Source organism: Falco biarmicus, chromosome 11 (assembly GCF_023638135.1).
Source record: "Falco biarmicus isolate bFalBia1 chromosome 11, bFalBia1.pri, whole genome shotgun sequence".
NCBI classification, from domain to species: domain Eukaryota; kingdom Metazoa; phylum Chordata; class Aves; order Falconiformes; family Falconidae; genus Falco; species Falco biarmicus.
The window spans coordinates 30,716,551-30,738,951 of record NC_079298.1 but is presented as its reverse complement, the minus strand read 5'-3'; the positions used below and the strand labels follow the sequence as shown (position 1 = coordinate 30,738,951).

At 55.9% G+C, this 22,401-nt stretch overlaps 1 protein-coding gene across 4 annotated transcripts in view; it reads left to right on the top strand.

Annotated features, from left to right (window-relative positions):
- The window catches only part of CACNA1E (calcium voltage-gated channel subunit alpha1 E), a 166,608-nt gene extending 144,429 nt beyond the window's left edge, over positions 1-22,179 (top strand). For 2 of the 4 annotated variants that reach the window (XM_056355657.1, XM_056355654.1), the window contains 13 exons: positions 1,681-1,772; positions 2,212-2,377; positions 2,569-2,696; positions 9,958-10,054; positions 11,775-11,880; positions 13,041-13,148; positions 13,680-13,780; positions 14,078-14,184; positions 14,825-14,933; positions 16,244-16,372; positions 17,901-18,081; positions 18,184-18,377; positions 18,957-22,179. In XM_056355657.1, the coding sequence (XP_056211632.1) occupies positions 1,681-1,772; positions 2,212-2,377; positions 2,569-2,696; positions 9,958-10,054; positions 11,775-11,880; positions 13,041-13,148; positions 13,680-13,780; positions 14,078-14,184; positions 14,825-14,933; positions 16,244-16,372; positions 17,901-18,081; positions 18,184-18,377; positions 18,957-19,496 (2,058 nt within the window). In that variant the 3' untranslated portion in view covers positions 19,497-22,179. Of the gene's footprint in view, positions 1-1,680; positions 1,773-2,211; positions 2,378-2,568; positions 2,697-5,367; positions 5,465-9,957; positions 10,055-11,774; positions 11,881-13,040; positions 13,149-13,679; positions 13,781-14,077; positions 14,185-14,824; positions 14,934-16,243; positions 16,373-17,900; positions 18,082-18,183; positions 18,378-18,956 lie in introns of those variants that run through there. The other 2 variants (XM_056355653.1, XM_056355656.1) reach the window with 2 other exon arrangements.
- The last annotated feature ends 222 nt before the right edge of the window (positions 22,180-22,401 follow it).

Here is a 22,401-nt window from a genome sequence, read left to right as displayed (position 1 = left end):
CAAATCGCCACCCCTTCATTTAGAAATTGCATCCTATCTTCAACTCCTTAGCAGCCCCCAGAGGTTGAATTCATGCCTGAGGGACCTGGTAAGGAGCCTTTTAGTTTTCCCATCCGGTTGGCTGGATCATGGTGGTGATCCCTGCCGCCTGCCATCCACCTTGTCCCTCTGCGGAGGGTTTATGTCGGAGCCGTGCCACTGATGGTCTGCTTGGGCTCTCATGCTTAGGGTCCTGTGGTGACCTACCAGATGGTGGGAGGTCTGCAGAGCATGGGAAGATGTCAGCTTTCCAGGCTCCAGCTGGTAAATTAGAAACATGTGAGCTAAAACCCTCAACTCCACACGTGCCGCAGGGCTGGCTCGGTTCTGCGATGACTAAATCCCACGCTGAAGATCTGACAAAGCATCTTTGACGACGAATGCTCAGGATCTGGAGCTGCCTGATGAGCAAGCTGCTGCAGTACCCAGTGCTGTTGCCTGATGTGCACCCCCAGGACAGGCAGATTTTGGGGAGGCAGCAGGCAGCACAGTGGCCCCCTGCTTGGGGCAGTTGCTGGTGTTTAGTCTTTTACACCCCCTCTCTCCCACCCCGAGTCCCGTGGCTGGTTTTGGCCACTCTGTCCTACACATCCCAGCACCGGCTCCAGGTGTTCTCCGTGCTAAACAACCGCCATCTGACTCAGCCTCCCTCCCTGCCGTGTGGTAGTATTTGATTTATTTTATTTTTTTTTTTAACACCATTGTGAACAAATCCCCAAGCAGTAAAGTCTGTGGGCGTTATTTGAGCAAAATAGCTGGAGGCAGAAAATATTCTACAATTACACATTCCAAAAAACCTGTACAGGGAAAAAATACTCTGCAGTTAGTGTATTTTTAGGTTCATGGAAAGTGGAATAAATATTTAACAGTAATAACAGCACATTTTTCCTATTTGAGGCACTTTACGAACATTCGTTATGTCTTGCCATGGCCTTGGCTGTGGGTCATTATTAGGATATTGTCCACATTTGGGGCCCTGGGGCAGTAGTCCCAGGTGTCTGGCTGTCTGTGGTGGGTGAGTGGTCGGTCTGTCCCTCCCTCACTGAGCCCTTCCCCACCTGTTTGTGGTGCTGTGCCTGGCCCCAGCATTACTGACTGTTTCCCCACCAAGGGAAAAGCTCCTGGGAGTTTCCAGGACTGTGACCCAGCACCCACCCAGGGTGGTGTGACTCATCCCTGTGCCTCCAGTGCACTCAGGACCACCGGGTGCCATGCCATCCCCAGGTGCTGTCCATAGCACAGCAGAGGGATGAATGTGGAGCAGTTGGACTCAGTTGATCCCAGGTCCTCTGTGCTTCTGTTTCCATGGCAGCTCGACCTCTCGCAGCCTTTGCTGCCCACCGCAAACCCCTGTTGAGGAGAAGAGAGTCTCTGTCCCCAATGGCTGCTTGGTGCCAGCTCCTTGGGTGTGCTGGCTGTGCACCAACATGCATTTGCTGGGGTGCTTTTCTGTGAGGGATGGTGCAGGGAGGGTAGATGCCAACTGCTTTGTGGGCTGGCTGCACCCAGGGTGATAGACCTTGGGCAGGATGGGTCCCTGCAGCACAGGGATGCGTGCCTGAGTGAAGGTGAACGTGCAGCTTCTTCACTGGCCAACAAGCTCTTGCCTGAAGAACTGAGCCCTTTTTCTTTCTCCTGTAGGTTTTTGGCAATATCAGACTAGATGAGGAAAGCCACATTAACCGGCACAACAACTTCCGCAGCTTTTTGGGCTCCCTCATGCTTCTCTTCAGGTAAGCAACCATAGAAAACTCCTTTGGTGGTATTTTTAGGTGCAGGTGTACCAGGAGCCAGGCTGGGCAGGTTCTCGCCGTGCGCCGTTTGGTGGAGGTCATTTTGGTGCTAAAGACCAGCTGGACAAGCACATGACTGCAGGAGCTCAGGAACCTCACACACACACACACACACACACCCCCCGCTGTGTCCCCAAAAGGATGTCTGTCTCCCAGTATTTTGGACCAACTGGTGGCCGCAGGGAGTTGGCCCTGTGTGCCAGGAGCTACACCCCAGCATGGCTGCACTCATGTGGGTCTCGCTTCTCTGCACACTGGAGATGTGTTTAATTTGGGCAGGGGGTTGCACAGCTTCTTGTGAGGTTTTCCCTGGGGGTGTCCTGCCCCAGCTCCACCCTGTGCCACCACCAGCTGCTGAGCAAGGCTGTGTTGGGCGCAGGAGTGCCACAGGAGAGGCATGGCAGGAGATCATGCTGTCCTGCCTGGAGGGCAAAGGCTGTGAGCCCGACACGACGGCGACGTCTGGGCAGAACGAGAATGAGCGCTGTGGCACTGACCTGGCCTACGTTTACTTCGTCTCCTTCATCTTCTTCTGCTCTTTCCTGGTGAGTTTCTTCTCCCTGAGAGCCCTGGGGGTCCCTTTCATCAGGCCCCCAACCTGCACTCCAGCCATAGGGTCATCTTCCATCATCTTCCATCATCTCCCCACAATCACTCTTCCTTCCCTCTCCATTCCCTTCTCGGCTGCCGCTCCCCCTGACCTTCCTTTCTCTCTGCCTTTTTCCCTTTCACCTAGATGCTCAACCTGTTTGTGGCAGTCATCATGGACAATTTTGAATACCTGACTCGGGATTCCTCCATCCTGGGACCTCACCATCTAGATGAGTTTGTTCGGATCTGGGCAGAGTATGACAGAGCAGCGTGGTATGTAGCCAGCTCCTTCTCTTCTGAGCAACCTCTCAGAGCTGGTTTTAAATGGCCATCTCTGTGTTCTGCTGTGGGAAACCAGCTGCGATGCCTGGGATGGTCAGGGACGGGCTGCTCTTGCTCACAGTTATTACAAGGGGAGCAGCCCAGTTCCTGCAGTGCCTGGTGGCACAGGTGTCTTGGGTGATGTTCAAGTTTGCCGTGGTATTTATCCTGAGCGCTGAAGGTTCCTGCTCTTCCTCTCCTCCCCGGCCAGTGGGCAGGTCCTTCTCAGCCTCCTTCCCTGTCCCTGTGTGTCAGCGGGGTGCCTCTGCCCTGAGACCGGCTCCACCGCCTGGTCCCCAGCACCCACAGCTCCCTGTCAGAGCAGGGATGAGTGTGGCTTGTTCCCAGCCATGGGGACATGGTGGGGATCTGCTGGCCTCCTGCCAAGTCACCTACTGAGGACCTCATTTGGAGTGCATTTGGGTATGGGGAATTGTGTTCCTATGTTGGCCAGCCTGCTCACCCCTGTGGAGATGGGAGGACTTTGTTCCCTGCACTCACACCTTTGCTGATGAGGACCCCAGTGACCAGGGCTCCCGTTCGCAGGCAGCAGCCCGTTCCTGGCAGTGGGACGGGTTCACAGCGGCTGTACGTACCCTGGGTGGCTGAGCTTTGGCTCTGTTCCCACTGCTGCTGCAGAGGACTTGCTCTCTGCCGCTCCTCCCAGGATGGTCTGGAGCATCCCTAGGGCAGTGTGGAGCCTTTGGCAGCTCTGGGAGCCTGTTTGCCCTCTACTCAGCCCCAGTACTACAAGGGTGCCTTGTGTGGCCCCTTCCTCTCTCCTGCAGCCCAGGGACAGCCTCTTTGGAACCCTGACCCACTACTGCTATGCTGGGGACCGTGGGCGATCTTAGCTTGAGAGCCCTTGGCAGCCACACACGCTCCCTTTGGAGACTCTTCACCTCTATTGCTAACGTCCTGTCCCTCGAGAGACCAGCTCCAGCCAAGATGTTTTTTTATGCCCAATATCATCAGCTCTTGGCACATTTTCCTTCACCATTTCTGTCCAACCTTGTGCAGCTCAGTGCTGGCCAGGTTCCTCCCTGCATGGCCTCCTCCAGCACTTACTGCTGTGCTGGGGTTTGCCTGTTAGTGGGTGAATATGCCTTGTGCAAGGGGGAGAGGTCAGCATGGGTGAGTAGATGTCCTGATGGACAGCTAGAGAAGGAAGAGGTGAGAGCAGTGAAACACCAGCTGCTCAGTGTGGAGTGTCTCATTCATGGATGCTGGGAAGGTTTTCTTCACACCAGGCATTTCACACGTGCTCACTCCCCGTGTTGATGGCCTGGGTCTCAAGGACAGTCACTGTAAAGGCATGTCTGAGCTGTCCTATCAATGCCCTGCACCCCTCTCATTTCTAAGCAAGTCATGCTCTTTCGTCATGATATGTAGCCAGTGGTTAGGGGACATGCACAGGAGTCAATGATGCTGGGCCCATGGGGGCAGCCCTGGCCCCTGTTGCTGGGTGAGGAACGGGTGAGTACATCCAAATGGGTCCCACCACCTGAGTGGGGCAGCACTTCTGCATCCTGACACCATCATGTGAAGGTCTCATGGGGAGACTGCCCAACACCTGGGGGGCTCAGGGATGTGTTTTGCCCGGATGGTTGGGTTAGCTCTGGCCAGCATTGGAAAGGGAATGGGAGAAGAGCAAGGAGAAACCAGAGGCAAAGGTGCTGGGTAGGACGGTAACGCTGTTCTTTGCCTCCTTGTTGGTTTCCCTCCAAGCTTGTCTAAGGATGCCCAGGAGGCTGCAGCACGCTGCACCTCAGCACTTCCACCCCATGCGGTCCCGTTTCCCACAGGACTTGGTCTGGGGTGGGGAGCTCAGCACCCAACAGCCCCTGCGCCCTCTCCTGCCAGCTCTCCGCTTCAACTGCTTCGTTATTTCAGCTGGTGCAGGAGTGATACGGGCCGTATCTTGTGATGACTGCACCTGGGTCTGGGGAGATGTGCTTCTGTGGGCAAGAAGGGGCGTGTGTATGGGAGGGTTTGCTTCTAATAATGTGTACCCTTGGCAGAGTGTGGTCTGGTGGTCGGAGCACAGGACTGGACCGCGAGAGACTTAGGTGCTAGTGCCACAGCCACCGGTCACCAGCTGGTCACATTACCTCTCCCTGTCTCAGGTTCCCCAGATATTGGAGATACAAGTGACTCAGCTGCCAACCTCCCTGGGACCTTGTGAGGACCAGAGGATTGGCTATGCAAGGGCAGGCTCTCTGGTGGTGTGATGGGACACAACTCCATCGAAAGGGCTCGTGGTGGCTAGAACCCAACCATGATTGGATTCACGCCATCTAAAATCCCAGCTTTCTCCCACCAGGTGTAGGTGGCCAGGGGCATGGTGAGAAAGGGTGATGGGGTGGTGTTCACCACCAAAACTGTCCTTCTCCAGGGTCAAAATGGGTCAGCGTGAGGAGGTATGAGCTGACTCGTGGTGGAGAAGGCAGTAGCTGATGCTCACGGCTTTCTGCTCTCTGGGTCTGATAGAGCCAGAAGGAGAAGGCCCATGCACCCCTGGGGGTCTTGCCCCACAGATGGCCCCAGCATTCCCCAGTTAAGCCCTCCATCCTCCCCTCCACCCTCTTAGTGTCCTATTAACCCACCTGTGCTTCCTTTGCAGCGGCAGGATCTCGTATAAGGATATGTACAAATTAGTACGGGTGATCTCGCCTCCTCTGGGCCTAGGAGAGAACTGCCCCTACAGGGTGGCGTGCAAGGTTTGCCTCCCAGTCCTCTGCCACAACCTGGCCACGGGACGCACCATCCACCCCTCCTTCCCCCCCGCTCCACTGCCACCGCGCCTCCCGAGGGAACCCTGACGTTGCTTTCCTTCGAGTTTAAAGAGGTCCGCGACCTCCCAGAGCCAGCAGCTGTCCCCTGCGAGGGGAGGCATGAGTGGGGCCAGGGGGGCTCAGAGCCTCCCAGGGTGGGTTTCAACAAATTGTGTCCCCCAGCCAGCCCCCTGCCCCAGCTCCGTCGGCACAGAGAGCCCCCGAAGGGTGCTGGGCCAGGTGCCATCATCTCGGCTTGGCTTCCCTTCCCAAAGTGCCATCAAGTGGGGAGCAGGAGTTTTTTGGAGGCTTAGTCGTGGTTTGCTCCTGGGGAGAGAAGAGAGGAGCAAAAGCAGGAGGATGTCGAAGACTTTGCTATTGCTTTGGAGAGTGAGGACTGGGGGGAGGACGGGGAGGCCAGGGTGACCCCTCTCCCTGGGGGATGTTGTGCTGTACCCAAGAGACTCTGCCTTAAGTGTGGTGCTTGGAGGACACATGACTGTGTCTCTGGGGAGCAGGACTCCTGCTAGTCTTGCCCTTAGCTTGCCGGACCTGCTTGGGAGGTGGTGGCACCTGGGCACGTCTCCGGAGCTCAGCAGCTTCTCTCCTTCTGCTTGAACCAAGCTCCCAGCTGCTGGCCACGTGTCCATGGCAGCAGTTTGGCCTCCTTGTGTCTCTCTGACTCGCACTTTAAATTTTATTTTGTGGTGACAGTTGAGCAAAATCCTGCGCCTGTCACCTTCTCCAAAGTGCCGCAATGCCTATGTCTGTCCATGGCATGAAAGGATTGACCACAGAGCTTGCTCTTCCCTCTGAGTTCCTCACAGCATCTGAGGAGATGTACGAGGGGAGCTCAGATGCCCCTGGCCCTTAATCTTGACTCTGCAGAGGAGGAGGGTTCCTTGCTGTGGCATGGTGTAGCCACCACATCCTCTTGCCACATCAGAAATGCTTCTTCCAGCCAGCATCCCTGGAACAGGTCTGTCACCCTCCACAGCTGATCGTGGGGATAATGCACACATTTGAAATCTTGAAGTAGACCGCCAGAAGTAAAGCAGAGCAAGCAAGACAAGGCCTGGATGCTCAGTATCTCATTTACGAAGAGATACTTGGGGATAGGAGATTTCTTGCGAGAATCTCAGCTGGCTCATCTCTTCAAGGAGGAGCTCCTTGCAGTCTTTCCACTCTTCTCTGTTGCATCCCTGGAAAAGGATGGTGGCTTTGCTGAGGACACTTCCCCAGGTCCCTGCAGACAGAAGACACCTTCAGAAGGAATTGCTAGTCTTTCTCCACTGACAACAGGGCTTTGCTGGCAAACACTGCTCTCCTAAGCTGGATCACCTGGTGCTCAGAAGGGTACCTGTAGTGCTTCCTGGGAAGAGGCAGCTCTGCAGCAGTCTGGCCTTTCTGCTGACTGTGGGATGGACAGAGCAGTGAAGGTGGATAAACTCGGGGAAGGTAAAGGCAAAGAGAGTGAGACCAGCTTCTGCTGTCATGTGAGGGAGACCATGCCCATCTCATCCTTGCTTTACCTCTGTCTCCTCCTCCCTGTGCATGAGATATTTCAAGGACACGAGTGATTTTTAGGGCTTCCTACTGCCTTGGAACAATTTTCAAAAGGCAATCAATGAAGAAACAAAACCCACACGGTCATTGCATCTTGCCACCATGGTCCATATCCCAAAATGCCAGCCCAACTTGCTCACCTTTCAGTTTGGTGAACCTGCCTTGCACATCACAATGCACAGGTTCACCTTGCTGGAGCCCACACCCCTATCCTTCCAGGCAATGTGACAACTATGACTTGTAGAAACAACCACCAGTGTGTTCATGGAGCAGTGGAGAGCTTGCTCTGGAAGAGGTGGTTCTTGGGCAAGTTCAGGATCCAGCACAGTGGTGCAGCATGGTACAGAAGCACACCTGCTAAGCCATCCGCAGGTGGGCTAACGAAGAGACATTGATGCAGAAAGGCTTCCTGTGAAAGTTCAGCAAGATCCATCCTTGTGCTGGGGAGAACAGGTCTTGTAACCACACCTTTCTGGGTCTTTATCCTGGCAGCCTGCTTCACTCATTGAGGCTCTCTCTGCCTTTCTTCACTCCCTCTGCTTCTAGCAGTCATGCAAAAGTGAGCCAAGGCATCACTTTTGCCCCCTTAAAGTAGCCCTTGAGATGGTCACGGGTCAGGTGAATGCTCCATAGACACTGGAGTCCCTGTGGACATGACCTATTCCTGAATCTACTCTCACATCACTTGCTGTCCTGGTGCTCTGTTCCAAACAGCCTTGTATGGCACAGTACTTATTTCCTAACCACAGGAGGACAGATGTCCCCCAGGTGAACCCATCACTCACAGGGTTCTCTCAGAGTACCAGGACTGAGCCATTAAGTTGCCCGGTCGTTTTACAAGCCACCCTATGCCATAGCTGCAGGTCGCATCTCTGTCCAGGCACAGGACAGCTCTCCCATCAAGGATGTACCCATGCTTGGACCAGCTCTTGGGAGCCATCCTGTTCAGATGGATGTCTTTCCACGTGCCTGCCCGTGCTTCACTCTCTGGAGATGTGGTTTGCTGTGCTGTTCAAAATGCTTTAGGATATCTACTCTGAGAAGCAGCAAAGTGCGCAGCCTGTCTGTGAGAACAGCAGAGTTCTTGTGAGGTCCTTCTTTTGCAGATTCTTCCTTTTGCGGAAATCCATTCCTCCTTTGTTGTGTGGAGAACCTCAGTACAAAAGACAGTGTACTGAGAGGAAGGGTGGGTGGAAGATCACTGTCTCACTTCCTTTTTGCACTAAGTTCCTGCATGAAAATTCTTCTCCCCTTCAGATGCCTTGAGTTGGTGCACATCCAGCTCTGCAAGGCACTGCTTATGGACTCCTGGACCTGGATATTTCCTCTTGATCATCGCATTTAATATTCTCCAGTGTTGTTATCAATCCTCTTACCACCCTGTTTAGGTGTGTCAAAGGAGATGGCTTGCCCAGCCTGGTCTGTGCCTGCACCCCAAACAGCTCCCCTTGCAGGTTGTCACCATTAGTTCATACCCAAAATGTCATGTCTTGTCTTGGCAGATGCCTCTTTGGCCAGGGGTTGCTTCCAAACCAGCGGTAACCCATGAGAAGAGGAGATACCTTCTACCCTTTCCACACTGCTCTGAGCACCTGGGTAGGGAAGAGGCCAAGATCCCACAGGGAGTGCTTAATTTTTTGGCAATGTCCTCTCTCCCAGGCCACCCCAGCCGAGATGAGTTCCTCTCCAGCAGCATCCTCCCAGCCCAGCTGTAAAGGTCAATGCCTTTGCTGTTGTGAGTTTGCCCTTGCCTGTTAACCATCCCACGTGTTGCAGTGCAGGACAGAAGCCTGGCACGAGGGGAAGAAGAGTTGGCCAAGCCCAGGATCCCTGGGAGATGTACTTGAGCAGCCTCCTGGATGTGCAGAGCGAGGGAGACAGCCCAAATATCTCAGCCTGGCAGAGGGCTTGAGGCATCATCGGGTGGCCTGGTAGCGTTCCTCACTGCAGCGGTCCTAGGCAGGTTCTTACAGAGCAGAGGAGCGCGAGGTGGGGTCCCTCCGAGCTGCCTCCCTTGGGAAACCCAAACAAACCCTGATGTTGGAAGGCCCAAACAGCTGCCTCTGCTGAGACTCTTTAAACTCCAACCTGGTGGAACTTGCAGCCGCATGTGGGAGAGAGCCAGGGCGGGAGCATGGCATGTACAACTTTTCCTCCCGGTTTTGTTTTTTCAGCCAATTCAGCATGCCTTTTGCACTGGTGCATGGTGGGAAAGTGGTCCATCCGCAGAGCCAGACGGAAGCAACTGGGCATCTTCCTTTGACAAGTGACCCTGGCCCACTGCCTTCTATGCAAGATGCTGCCTCCCAATTGCATAGACCTGACGAGCTGGGGATACACAGCCTTCCGGCTATGGGTTAGGTGGCGATGCAAAGCAATACCCCGGCCCCCCGCCCTGGGAGGGAAGATGCTACGGAGGCCACAGAGCACTGTGGTGCAAACCACCGTTATCTCAAATAACCCATGGCTCGAGTGCCGTGTATCTGATTTATACCACTCGCACACAGCCCTGGAACCTGTGGGACAAGGTGGGGGCTGCTGGAGGGCTTTAGGAAAGGGGTTGAGAGCAGAGGAGGACTCCCAGACTGCTAGCGAGACAGGCGCTTGAGGCCAGCAGCAGAGAGGCGAGGGGTGAGTTGCCTTCTGCCAGCATTCCTGGGTCTGTGTGAGCAGTGCTATAAATCCACATCAGGACAGTCTCTCATGTATGATTTGCCTTGATTAACGGGTTTCCTGTTCTTTTCCTGTTTGTCCGTTTGTTTTTTCTCTCCTGTTTTCCTGTACTATTTTTGTTTGTATGTTTTTTTCTGCTCTCTGGGAATGCCTCCTCTCTCTCTGCATCTCCCTCCCTCCCCTTCCCCCTTCATGAGCAGTGGCCGAATCCATTACACTGAGATGTATGAAATGCTGACTCTTATGTCACCACCGCTAGGCCTCGGCAAGAGATGTCCTTCCAAAGTGGCCTATAAGGTAGATCAACCCTTCCTTCTACGGGGGCTAGAGTTGAGCAGGAGCCGGGGCTCGAGGGAGCTGCGGGAGGTGGGCTGCGGGGAGCCGGGGAGGCGTTGGGGGTATCCAGCATGTGTTTAGCTCACTCCTGGGGAGCCTGGTGTGCTCAGAGGAGCCCTGGCCACGCTGGCTGGTCTCCACTGCCCACGTATGTGATGCTGCTGTGGTCTCTCACAAGCCCTGGGAGCTCTGGGGTGGAGGACCCCAGTGGCAGAGGAGGGGCAGGGTCAGCAATAGTGTGGAAGTGGGAGGGCTGGAGAAGATGAGGTGAGGAGCAACCCTGTAGCACAGGCAGGGGAGCGAGGTGTCCTTAGGAGCTTGCTGACCATGGGCTTGGAACCACCCTTGTCCTTGCCAGCGCAGAAACAGAGCTAAAGAGATGGGAAGCAGGTGGGCAGCAAGGACATAGCCTGTAGGAGCAGCTCTGCAGTGCGTGAGCAGCCAGGCACGTTGGCACGAGCTATCCCAAAGGATGGCTTGTGCAAGGCAAAGCCAGGTGCCTTCAAAAGGTGTCTCTTGAGTTTTACCCCCTTGTTCCACCTGGGGTGGTGGCTGCGGCTGGCGCATGGCACAGGCACAGCGTGCTCCCAGCTGCATAGGCATGGAGCAGGAGCATAGGAGACCCTAAAGGACGTGGGATGGAAGTTGCTAGGACAAGACCTGAAGCTATAGAACCTGTTGCCCAGGTCTGGAGCAAATTAAAGCTTTTCTTGGCCACGGGCTGCTGCCCAGCAGCCCTTTCAGCAGCATTCAGGGCTAGCAAAGGGGGGACTTCAGCACACTTGCAAATGTGCTGCCACCCTCTCCAGCTCTCGTGTGTTCGCTCACGCACGTGTACATCCACCATCACATTTTTCCAGGAATAAAACTGAGGCTTGAAGGCAGGGAAAGGACATGAGAAGCCAGGTGAAAAGGAATGGGCAGGGAAGGGATGATCCAAGGTATTCACAAAGCAAAATATACTCTCTGGAAAGTGGATCTGGTCACTTCGGTTTGCACCCCGCCTGCCCAGGGTGGGGAAGGAGCATGGCGTGTCTAACCTGCCTTGATTGCCCTTCTCTCTTTCCTTCTGCACTTTCTTTACCCCTCCTTTCCTTCCCCACCCTTGGATAATTTGGTCCCTGTGCATGTGCTGGCAAACTTCATCTCTGAAAGACGCAAAAAGGGAGCGCCAGGATGTAGCATGCTAGAGGAATCCAGCTGATCTGAAGTCCCTGAAGGTTAGGGACCCTCCTCTCCCCTGCCCCAGGTGGGAAGGGTTGAGAGTTGGAAAGTCAAACTACCTGGGAATGGAAACCTGAGCCCCTTCTCCCCTCCCTGAGCACTCCCCATGCCCGCACCCCTGATGGATCAGGTGTGTCTTCCCAAAAGTGCCGGGAGGTGCCGTGGCAGCCCCGGTGCCATGGGGAGGGGGGCTCAGGGGCTGTTCCTGGGGTGCAGGAGGAGCCCTGGAAGGCAGTGAGCCGGTGTCCTGGGGTGGAAGGAGCCGGGGGGTGGGGGGGTGGGGTGATCCTTGCCCTTCTTTTTTGGCTGTGCTGTTTTGACACTCTTTGTTGCTTTTTATTTTTTAATTTTTATTTTTTTCCCTTTTGTTTAATGTTTAATTTCTTTTCCTCCAGCCTGGTCGATGTGTTTTTCGATATTGTTTTCCGTCCGCTGTTTTCTTCTCTCTCTTGCGCAGAGACTGGTGCTGATGAACATGCCCGTGGCCGAGGACATGACGGTCCATTTTACCTCCACCTTGATGGCGCTGATACGCACAGCCTTGGACATCAAAATTGCCAAAGGTAAGGTCAGTGGGGGAGAGAGGGGACAGAGCCAGGAAGGTTTCAGTGTGACCAGCACTCATCCTTTGGGCAGGCTGAGGACATCACAGCCAAATTGGTGTTGGCTTCCCAGAGCCTGGCACGTGGATGGAAGTGGTTACCTTGAACAGGCAAATTTCTGCCGCTTTCTATAAAAAACCCTGTTTCTTTAGGGAAGAGGTGGCTAGTTTTCCACTAGAAGCTGCTTCTAGAGAGCAGAAACAGCTTGATGTCCACTGTGTAATGGAGGAGAGGGAGAATTCCCCTCCTCATGTACAAAACCAAACCAAGGAGGGGAATGATCACATGTGCTTGGCTTCCTAAGGCTGTGAGGAACAGCAGTCTCTCTCTTGGGGAAGACAAAATGTTCAGAGCAGGAAAACCTGCTTTGTTGTTATTGCTGAAAACGCTCTGATTCATCAGATCAAAAACTTTCTGAAGAAACCTGCCATTTTCAATAAAACATCCCCTAGGAACAGCTCAGCTGTTGGAAGAAAACCCAACCAGGGCAAGATACCAGCAAAAGCCCAGTGCTCAAACAGCTCCTTGCATCTTGAAACAAGGCGTTCAAGCCCCTCTAGATAAAGCAGAGATTTGAACCTGGGTCTCCTGCAGCCCAGTCTGAGTTGCCCTGGGCTGGGATGTCTCCAATTGGCACATGGTGACAGATCCCTCTGAGCCTGGGTCTTCCTAAGCTCAGCAAACCCCTTCACTGCTGGCCAGAGTGCTCTGCTCTCCTTGCAGAGAGCATTGCCAAGTATTTAAGAATTTCTACCAAGTGGAGCTGCTCTTTCACCAGCACATGATCTGCTCACCAGAAAAGAGAAAGTGGGGCAGCAGCAGGTGTGTGTGGGCTGGAGTAGGATTGGAACCGTAGAGACGGACCCAAGGCGAGCTTGAGGATGGCAGCTTTGAGTGGGAGGGCAGGGGATGGGGAGATGGAGGCACATATGGAGGGGATGGTAGGAAAGTTTCCCTGTGAGAGCAGGAGACCAGGCTCACTGATGCAAGATGGCCCTCCCAGCCCGGAGAGCTTGTTGCTGCTCATGGACCTCACTTCAGGATGGGAAAGGGGTGGTTTTAGTTGTACCCTGGTGCCAGATCTTGATGTACATGGGCCATTTTTCACCCTGCTGTTCAAGGTGGTGCAGATTGGCAGCAGTTAGACTCTGAACTTCAAAAGGAGATCCTGACCATTTGGCCTCACCTGTCCCAGAAGATGCTTGACCTGTTGGTACCCATGCCAAAAAGTGAGTCTCTCTGCGGGCTGTCATCACTGCCAAGTTGCCATCAAACCTGCAACAACTTCTTCCCAAAGGGAGGTGGGGACCAATCAGACCTGTCCCCAGCTTGGGGAGAAGTGGGAAAAGAGTCGGTGTTCGTACAGGCTGGCTTCTGCCTTGCTCTGCCTGGCTGCCTGGGAACCCTCTTGAAAATAGCCCAGTTTGCAGGGATCTACTGCCAGACCCTGAGTCTCCTGCAAATCATCTCTGGAGCATACTGGGGCAGGAGGCTGAGCATTTCTTGCTCTGTTACATCTGATGATGTGATGAGGCTGTGTGTCTTGGTGGCTGATGAGGATGCTTTTGAGCCATCTCCATCCATTTTATCTCCACATGGAGTGTCTGGGTGTTCATCTCTCTTTTGGAGTGGCGAGCAGAGTTTGAGGGTGACCAGAGTATCCCTCAGCAGGGCTCTTCCCAAGATCTGTGCTAGTGTCCAGACCTGCTGTTTCTGTTAAGACACAAGTGTCCCCACTTTGTTCCCTCTTATGCTCTCAGCCTCTGACCTGACTGTTGGCAAAATATATGCAGCCATGATGATCATGGATTACTACAAGCAGAGCAAAGCGAAGAAGCAGCGGCAGCAGCTGGAGGAGCAGGTGAGGCTCAGCCAGGGCATGTCGTGGGCAGGATGGGGCTGTTCAGAGCACCCTCGCTGCTTCCCACAATGTCGCAACCAAATGTACAGCCAGCTGCATGGGATGCAGCTGAGGGATGAAGATGGTGGAACAGATTGGGGTTTGGTGACTACAAGGCATGCGTACTTGCAACCTCATTGCCCAGCAGCAAATAGGAGCACGCTGTCACCTTCCCAAGCAGCAGGGGCTTGGTTGGTGAAGCACTGGATGTTCATCTGCATTTCCTACAGGCTCAGTTTCTACCTTTCTTCAATACAGAAAAATGCCCCCATGTTCCAGCGCATGGAGCCATCCTCCTTGCCGCAGGAAATCATCTCGAACGCGAAGGCTCTGCCTTACCTCCAGCAAGACACCCTCTCGGGCCTGTGAGTATTGTTCTGAGGAGGAGGGAGGTCGTCCGGTCTCTTTTCTGTTCCTGCAGCCCTCGTTTTGTTCTCTGGAGCTGGCACTGGGATGCACAGAGGGTTAAGGAGCTGCTGAGAACAGGGGAAACCCAGTCCAGGCCCCTGGCACAAAGCTTTTGCAGGATTCCAGGTAGCTGGTGGGTGTCAGCATCGCCAACAGCAGCGGAGGTGGCCAAGGGGGATGGCCAGGTGTCTGCGTGGTCCCTCTTCTCACAGGGCAATCCCAGCACGACATGCAAGCTGTCTTACCTAGGAGGGACTGGGATGGCCCTGAGCCACGAGAGCAGCTGAGCAGTGGGTTCCTGGGTGGTGCAGGGTCGGTGCGGGATCCCAGCACCCTGGCTGGTGGGAACGAGATGGTGGGAGTTGCTGGCACTGCACTTGAGATGTCCCCACTGCTGCCATGGGACCTGGGGCACTGGTGTCCTCTCCTGCCTGGGCACCACTTCAGCTCTCCAAGGAACATGATGTTTGTCCTAGGGGTCTTGACAGGCTCAGGGGCAAGCATGGGGGCTCCCCAGCTCTAAGCCGCTGGAGAGGCAATGCCCAGTGATGGCAGCACCCACCTTGTGGCCTCCCTGAAGCTGGACTGTCTTTGCAGGAGCAGCCGAAGTGGGTTCCCCTCCCTGAGCCCACTCTCACCACAGGAGATCTTCCAGCTGGCGTGCATGGATCCGGCCCACGGGCAGTTCCAGGAGCACCAGTCTTTGGTAAAGTCACACACTGCCTGGCAGGCGCTCGCGTGTGATCTCGGTGGGGATGCTGGTGGGCACGGGGAAGTGTGGGGCTGCTGGCATGGTGGCAAAATGCTGCTCCCTGCCCCTGTGGCAGCGAGTACAGTGGAGGGATGGCAGCTGCTGAGTCACATACAGATCCAAAGCAGGGGACAAATGTCCCTGGATGTCCCTCAGCTCGGGTTCTGGCCCCTCGCCTCTGCCCAGGCGCTGGAGATGCAGCCATCCCTGGACCAGGCCTGGCTGGTGGTGGCAGGCAAGTTCTTTTGGGGCAAGAGCTGTGACCAAGGTCCGATGTCCTGCAGTAAAATATCCTTCTCTTCACAGGCTGCTCTTTTTTCCACTGAGTGCTCATTTCAGTGGGTTACTCCATGCTGAGTGATGGTATCTGATGTTTTTTGGATTCATGTTCATTTTGTTGTCAGTGCTGGTGTCCCCAGTCCCAAACCAAGCTGTCAAACCGTCTCCAACAGGAGCACACCCCTCTGGCCTCACACACATGCCGGCCAGCAGCAGCAGCGTCTGTCTGTGTGTGTGTAAATATATATAGACATATCTGTATATATCTCTCCATGTCTGTGTGTGTGCGTTCACGCACCACCCCGACGTTTGTTGGATGCAGTGTTGTACCACTGTGCATCTCCAGCCCGGTCCATGTCCCTGGGGTCTGTAATACTCTGTGTGAGCTGTGTATTGCGCGGGCAGGTGTCCCCTGCCTCGGCCACCCTGCCCACGCCACTGTCTTGCCAGCGGGGAGGTGGCAGGTGAGACTGCCCCCTCCCCATAAGGTCACCTTCTAGCAGATCTCCAGGGTCACTCCCTGCCCATCTCCTTGACACCACGTCCTGTACAAGAGAGTCCCCTAAACTGGGATGTGTGCTTTCTTTTAATGGGGATGTGGTCAGAAAGTCTTTAAAGCAGGGTCAGAGAGAAAATCCTGTAAGTTTGTCCCCTTCTGGCAAAAGGAGAAGGTGTTAAAGCCCAGGCAGTCAAGGCATCACCAGATCCAGGCAGGGTTTCCACTGCCACTGAAGAGGTGCAGGATGAATTGGCCATCAGGCAAGCCTGAAGCACCACGTCTGGGCTCACCTGCAGCAGATTGTGGATCAGAGAGTATTTTTCAGTGGTGACATGTCGGATGATATGTCTTAGACTCTCTTTTTGGCCCACTTAAATTCTGCCCCCAGGTGAGAGCAAGCAGGGCTGTGCCCTACAGACGGGGCAGAAGCAGCACGCTGCCCTGCCCCAACCCCATCCCAAGAGCTTGGCTGTGTGTTTATTTCTAGGAGCCAGAGGTTAGGGAGTTTCAAAGAGTGCAGCCCTCTAACCGTGGCAGCTACCTTCCCGTGGACACTCAGGACCATGCTGTCTCTGGGAGGGCCTCCTCCATGCCTCGTCTCACTGTGGATCCCCAGGTAAAACCAAGCAAAGCCCCCACGGGTGCCGGGTCCAAGCAAAGCCTACCAGGTAACACTGGGGCTTCTCTCTGCACTGAGCAAGTCCTGTGAGCCACATGGCTTCCCCAGCAGCCCAATATCGGAGCATCTCCCCATCTTTGGGGTGCTGCATAAGTAGAAGAGCTGCTGTTCCTCTACATGGGGGACACCAGCAGCAGCCTGCAGCCAGGGAACCAATCTCCTTGCTCATGTGGAAGGTCCACGGTGGAGCAGGGCCATGCTGGGAGGTTGCAGGGTCCCCCCACAGTGGGACACCCCTCCTTTCCTTCAGCCCTGGGCACTGGCTGAGATTCGAGGAGTCCCAGCCCAACTGTCAGATGATCTCCCAGGTGACAAAACACCTTTTCCTTCCTTTCCTGTTGTCCCAATGCACACGCTTCTCCGTCTGTCCAGGGGAACCAAGCCACATCTCACCTCCTTGTTTGTCTGCCCAGTTCTCTGTTGTTCTGTCTTGTACTCAGCCTCCACCAAGACACAGACACTTTTGTGGGGTTTGGTTTTGCTGTGAAGTCTCTGGGTCTGCTTCCTCACAGAGGTGGTGGTGCAAGCACCAGGTCCTGCTGTTGGTGCTGATGTGATATGTCATGGCACTTTGGGGGGTGTGAAAAGGAAGGGAGGCTTTACTTCATGGGTTTTATTGACCATTTGGCAGTGGGGGAGATGATCAGAAGGAGGGGATAGGAGCAAGAAAGGGTATGGCGGGAGGAGAGGAGACAGGGAGAATGGCCTGCAGCTGCAGGGGCAAAAATCTGCTAGAATAAAGCAAACGAAAATCTAGGAGGTAGTGATGTTTTCCACAAAACATGTGAGAACACAAGCTAGAAGGAAAGGAGAAGGTAGAAAGGACAAGCATGGGAGAAAGAAAGAAAAGAAGAGGAAAGTTAAAACAACAGCGTGAGCAGGGAGAGAGGGAATGAGTGCAGGGGAAGGGGATGGGGTTGTGGGAATAAAGGACAACTGGGGAGGGGTTTGGAAAAGTGGCAGCAGCTGGGAAAATAAACATGGAGTGAAGGGCACTGAAGGATCCCCTCTGTCAGTGGTTTCTTCTTTGATGTCTCTGTTCGCTGCCCTTGACCCTGTTGGCAAGGTGGGGAGGGATGCCAGGGTGGCAACCGTCTGGTACTCTCCATGTCCCCGTACCTGGGGTGGGATGCTGCTGCTCTTCCCCCAACACTCAGCACCTTGGCTTCAATCGCTGTCTCTGGCTTTGCTTGTGGAGCATGGTTCCTGGCCGGCTGGGGAAGGGGAGCCCACGAGCACAAAGTCTAAACCCCACTTTCCTCCCACCCCTCGTTTGTGCAGAGATAATATGGGAGTGCTGGGCTCAGGCTGGCTGCCTGCCCCCCCCCCCCCCCCCCCCCCAAATCTCCCCATCCCAGAAGCTGGTGTGCCAGTGATGGCAGGTGAACTGGTAATTGCTCGGCCGCCATCCCCCCAGCCCTGCCTGGTGCTAACCCCCTCCCCGGCTGGCCGGGGTTGCTTGCAGGTGGTGACAGACACCAGCTCGATGCGACGATCATTTTCCACCATCCGGGACAAGCGCACCAACAGCTCCTGGCTGGACGAGTTCTCCATGGAGCGCAGCAGCGACAACACCTACAAGTCCCGCCGGCGCAGCTACCACTCCTCACTCCAGCTCTCCGCCCGGCGCCTCAACACTGACTCGGGTAAGCAAGGACGGGTGCCATCCCATACCAATGCCAAACCCCCCCAGCTGAACATCTGCTCCTGGGGAGGGGGCAGTGGGGATTGACGGGGATGTCCTGCAGGCCACCGGTCCGACGGGCATCGCTCAGGCGGCAGGGAGCGGGGCCGATCCAAAGAGCGCAAGCACTTGCTGTCCCCCGATATCTCCCGCTGCAACTCTGAAGAGAGGAGTCCCCAGGCACACGACGAGTCACCAGAGCGGCGGCGCGAGTCCCGGTCACCCAGCGAAGGCAGGTCCCAGACACCCAACAGGCAGGTGGGTGTGACAAAACCCCCTTCCTAAGCACAAACAGAGGTGTAGAAAAGGCTCCTTGCCAAAATCGGGAAGATAAGCCCCAACTCCAGGAGCTCTGCACTGTCTCTCCTCCCTACAGAGGCATTTCTTTGTCCCCTGTGAACTGAACAGCTTGGGGCTGCTTGAGCACCCTGTAGAGCATTTGGGAAGAGGGGTGGATCTCCACACTGATCCTCTCACCACTGTGGCATCTGCTCCCTGCCAAGGCTGAGGCGTCCCAGCTCCACAAGCCTGGAAATGCCAGTGCTTGAGTGTGCTTGAAGCCCACGGAGATACTGCCCGTAGAAACTGGCAGCTGGCGAGCCATTAGCTCCTCCCGTCCTGGGTTTGTGGGTGCTTTTTACTTTTGACCACCAAGAGCAGACACCATCCTCATCCATGGAGCACACCCTGAGGCCGGGATGGGGCAGGCAAGGGTGCGGCGGGGCCTCATCCAAGAGGGAGGATGCTCCAGAGACCCCAGGCTTGGGGTTGGGGGGAGTGGGTGCATGGCTTTGCCTGTCGCCCCTGTATTCCCCATTGCGTCTTGGTGCATTGCAGGGAATGGGCTCCCTGAGCGAAAGCTCCATCCCCTCCATCTCGGACACCAGCACCCCCCGGCGAGGCCGCCGCCAGCTCCCGCCTGTGCCCCCCAAGCCACGGCCCCTCCTTTCCTACGCCTCCATGCTGCGGCACGCCGGAGATGCCTCGCCGCCCGCCGATGAGAGCGAGGGGGGGTCTCCGCTTCTCTCCTCCACCCTGGAGCCCAACGCCGCCGGCCTGACCGAGTCTTCCAGCTCCCCGGCAGGGAAGCAGAGCCGACAGTCCACCCCGCAACGCTACATCTCGGAGCCCTACCTGGCCCTGCACGACGACTCGCATGCCTCAGACTGCGGTGAGGAGGAGACGCTCACTTTTGAGGCTGCCGTCGCCACCAGCCTCGGCCGCTCCAACACCATCGGCTCAGCCCCGCCGCTGCGGCACAGCTGGCAGATGCCCAACGGGCACTACCGGCGGCGGAGGCGAGGGGCAGGGCAGGGCGTGATGTGCGGGGCCAGCATCGATGTGCTCAGCGACACCGAGGAAGATGACAAGTGCTAGAAGCTGCCCGCCCAGCCCCATCTCAGCTCCCCGCCGCCCTGCCGCTGCCCTGCCCCTCTCCAATGCATGCTCTTCGCCACGCCTGGGAATGAAACAAAACCAAAACCAAGTGCAGGGGAAAAGGAGAAAACCAAACCGACCGGAACGGAGGGGAAGAAAAAAAAAAAAAAAAAAAAAGAAAAAAAGTCTTTGTGCAAAAAAAAAATTAAAATCTGTCGACTTTCATTTATTACTATCACTTTTTTTTTCTGCACAGAGAAGCATTTGATGGGCAGCGGAGCAGCCTGGCTGGGTGTGTGTGCTGGGGGACAAGTGAGAACCCCCCCAAGCCGCGGCCCCGCTCCCTGTCCTGAGCGGGACCCCCGGGAAGGCTCGTCCTGATGGTTTTCCGCTCCCCGAGGCCAGACAGTCCCAGCGAGAGGGTACCAGGGCCCCCCTTTGCTCTGTCGCTCGGGCTCGTGCTGCTGTGGCTTTCGATTTCCCTCCCCGAGGTTCTCATCCAGCCCAGAAAAGGGGCGAGGTGTGATGTCGGGGTGCGGGGGCTGAGGGGTTGGGGTGCACTGGGCAGACCAGAGCGGCTCTGCCTGTTGGGGGTGGCAAAACCAAAACCAACTGGTTTGTACTGGGGCAGGTGGGAGCAGGGTGGGGGGTGCTCAGTGCTGCCAAATGTATCCTGTCTCCCACCATCATATATTTATTTATATACAGAGAACTCTAGGTGTGCCTGTGTGTGTATATACAGTATGTGTGTGTATATATATTTATATGCTGTATATATAAAGATATACACATACATGGATTTGTTTTAATCATCTGACAATGCTGGGGAGCCCCTTGGGGTTGTCACTGCCCGCACCCCCTTTGGCGGGGCAGGATCAAGCCTCCCTGGGAAGCTGCTGCGCACCCGTCGCTGTAGCAGAGCTTTGGGAATATCACCCTGCTCCCCTCGCCCTGCCCTGGCCGTTTCCAGCGCTGGGAATGGTATTTTCTCCGTCAGAGGTGGCTGTGGCGAGGGGGTCTTTGGGCAGCCCTGTGCTGTGCTGGGGCGGGATGCCCAAGGGACGAGGACGGGGGTGTCCCTGGGCGTACGGCTCGCCTGGTGCCAATGGTGCTGAGGGGTTGACGCCAAACCTCTCAGAGGCCTCTGTGTTGTGTTTTGCCAGGAAAAGAAAATTCCCATGTCTGCAGGGGAGAGAAGATGTACATGCATGCCTGACGGTACCCTAGTGTGTCCTCCTGGCAGAGGAACCTGGCTTTGGCACCTCCTCTGCCTCAGTTTCCCCTGCAGCCCTGGCCCCTGCCCGCTCCCAGGGGGGCTGCCGTGGGGGTGGGCTGGGTTTGCAAACCCCATGGGCCTGGTGCAGGGGTAGGTGCATCTCTGGGAGCTGGCGGGGCTCTGGGAGAGGAGCATGGTCCAGGGGGTGAGCGGGGTGGCTCAGGCCTCCTGCAGGTACTGAAAATGCAGTACAGGGTCACCTTCCAATGCCAGTCATTAATTAATCTGGTAGTTATGTGCTGTCAGCTCTGATGATCCGCACACACCCTTGACTGTGGGTGCGATGCTTTGCCAGCCTGGGCAGATTCTGGTGGCCTTGTGGTGGTGGGTGGCTCACCCTGGCGATCACTGGTGTGTTTCTGCTGTGAGGTTTGTCTGTTGTCAGCCTGAGCATGGTCCTGGGGAGCTGGAGGGTGCTGTGCCCTTGGAGCCTCAGGGAAGGGCTTGCTCTGGGGGCTGGGGGGCTGGTCGGTGTGGCTGGGCCAGGTGTGGCCACGTATGTGGAGACAGGACGTGGCCTTCAGCCTGCTGGGCTGGGCAGGGGCAGGCAGTGCCTTCGTCCCATGGCTTTGCTCTGCTGCGAATTGTGGTGGTCTGGGTCCTTAGGGCTGTTCTCCAGCCCCTTTGGCTAGCTGAACAGCAGCTCTGGCCAGGCTTTGCTTTGGTCATGAATAACCCATGTCTTCTCCTAACCAGAAGATGCTATGGGCACAAACTGGCCTGCTCCTGCATGTGCAGATCAGCCTCTGCCCCGATCACTTTGTGAGCTCTCCCAGATGAGCTCTGCTTTGCAAGAAGCAAATCCCATGAGCTCCAAAGGCTGCCCACACCTGGGCTCCATCGTGGACCAAACCCTCTCTTTCTTATGGTCAAGCTGCCCTTGTGGAGCCAAAACCTCCTACTGCCTCGGTGGGTCCCTGCTGGCCCCGTGCTTCCTGAACGGACACTTCCAGCTGCCAAAGGATTCCAGACTTCCCCAGGAGGCCCTCTCCATCCCTCTGGCTAAGCTCCTGCATCCTCCACCTAGGTGCCTGGGGGCAAACCATGCCCCATGCAGCTGTGGGGAAGGTCCCTGGTGCTGGCTGATGGCATGGGCATCTCCTGTCCCCCTCTGGTCATCGTCTGTCCCCTTCCAGCCACCTGCGAGCAGTTTGTGGCTTCCACCCGAAGCTGCTGGAGCATTGCTCCCTGTGCCGGAGTTTGGAGGAGGCAGGCCTGATGGGCAGCATGGGATCGTGCGTGGGGGCCAGGCCCAGGGATGTGGGGGGGCTGGGGCCAGGGGAGACAATGCCATACGTGCTCTAAATATAGGTGCTGGCATCGTCTACTTCTAAATGCAGAAAGGTGTCTGACAATACGCCGGGTTCTGAGTAACAGCCCATGAGGAGGGAAGAGGGTGGCTTTTTGTGTCTGTGCCTATTGGGTGGGAGGGAGGGAGGGATGCTCCCAAAGTGGGGGGTACATTTCATGCGGATTTCGAGCTTTGGGTGTTTTTCTTTCTTGGGCCCCAGAATGGGGTCAGCAAGCAGTGTGCTGCGATGCTCTGCACTGGTGGTCCAGGCTGGGGCAGAGCTCCTCGGGGCGCATCCGCACGTGGCAGTGGGCTGCGGCGTCCAGACCCAAGCTATT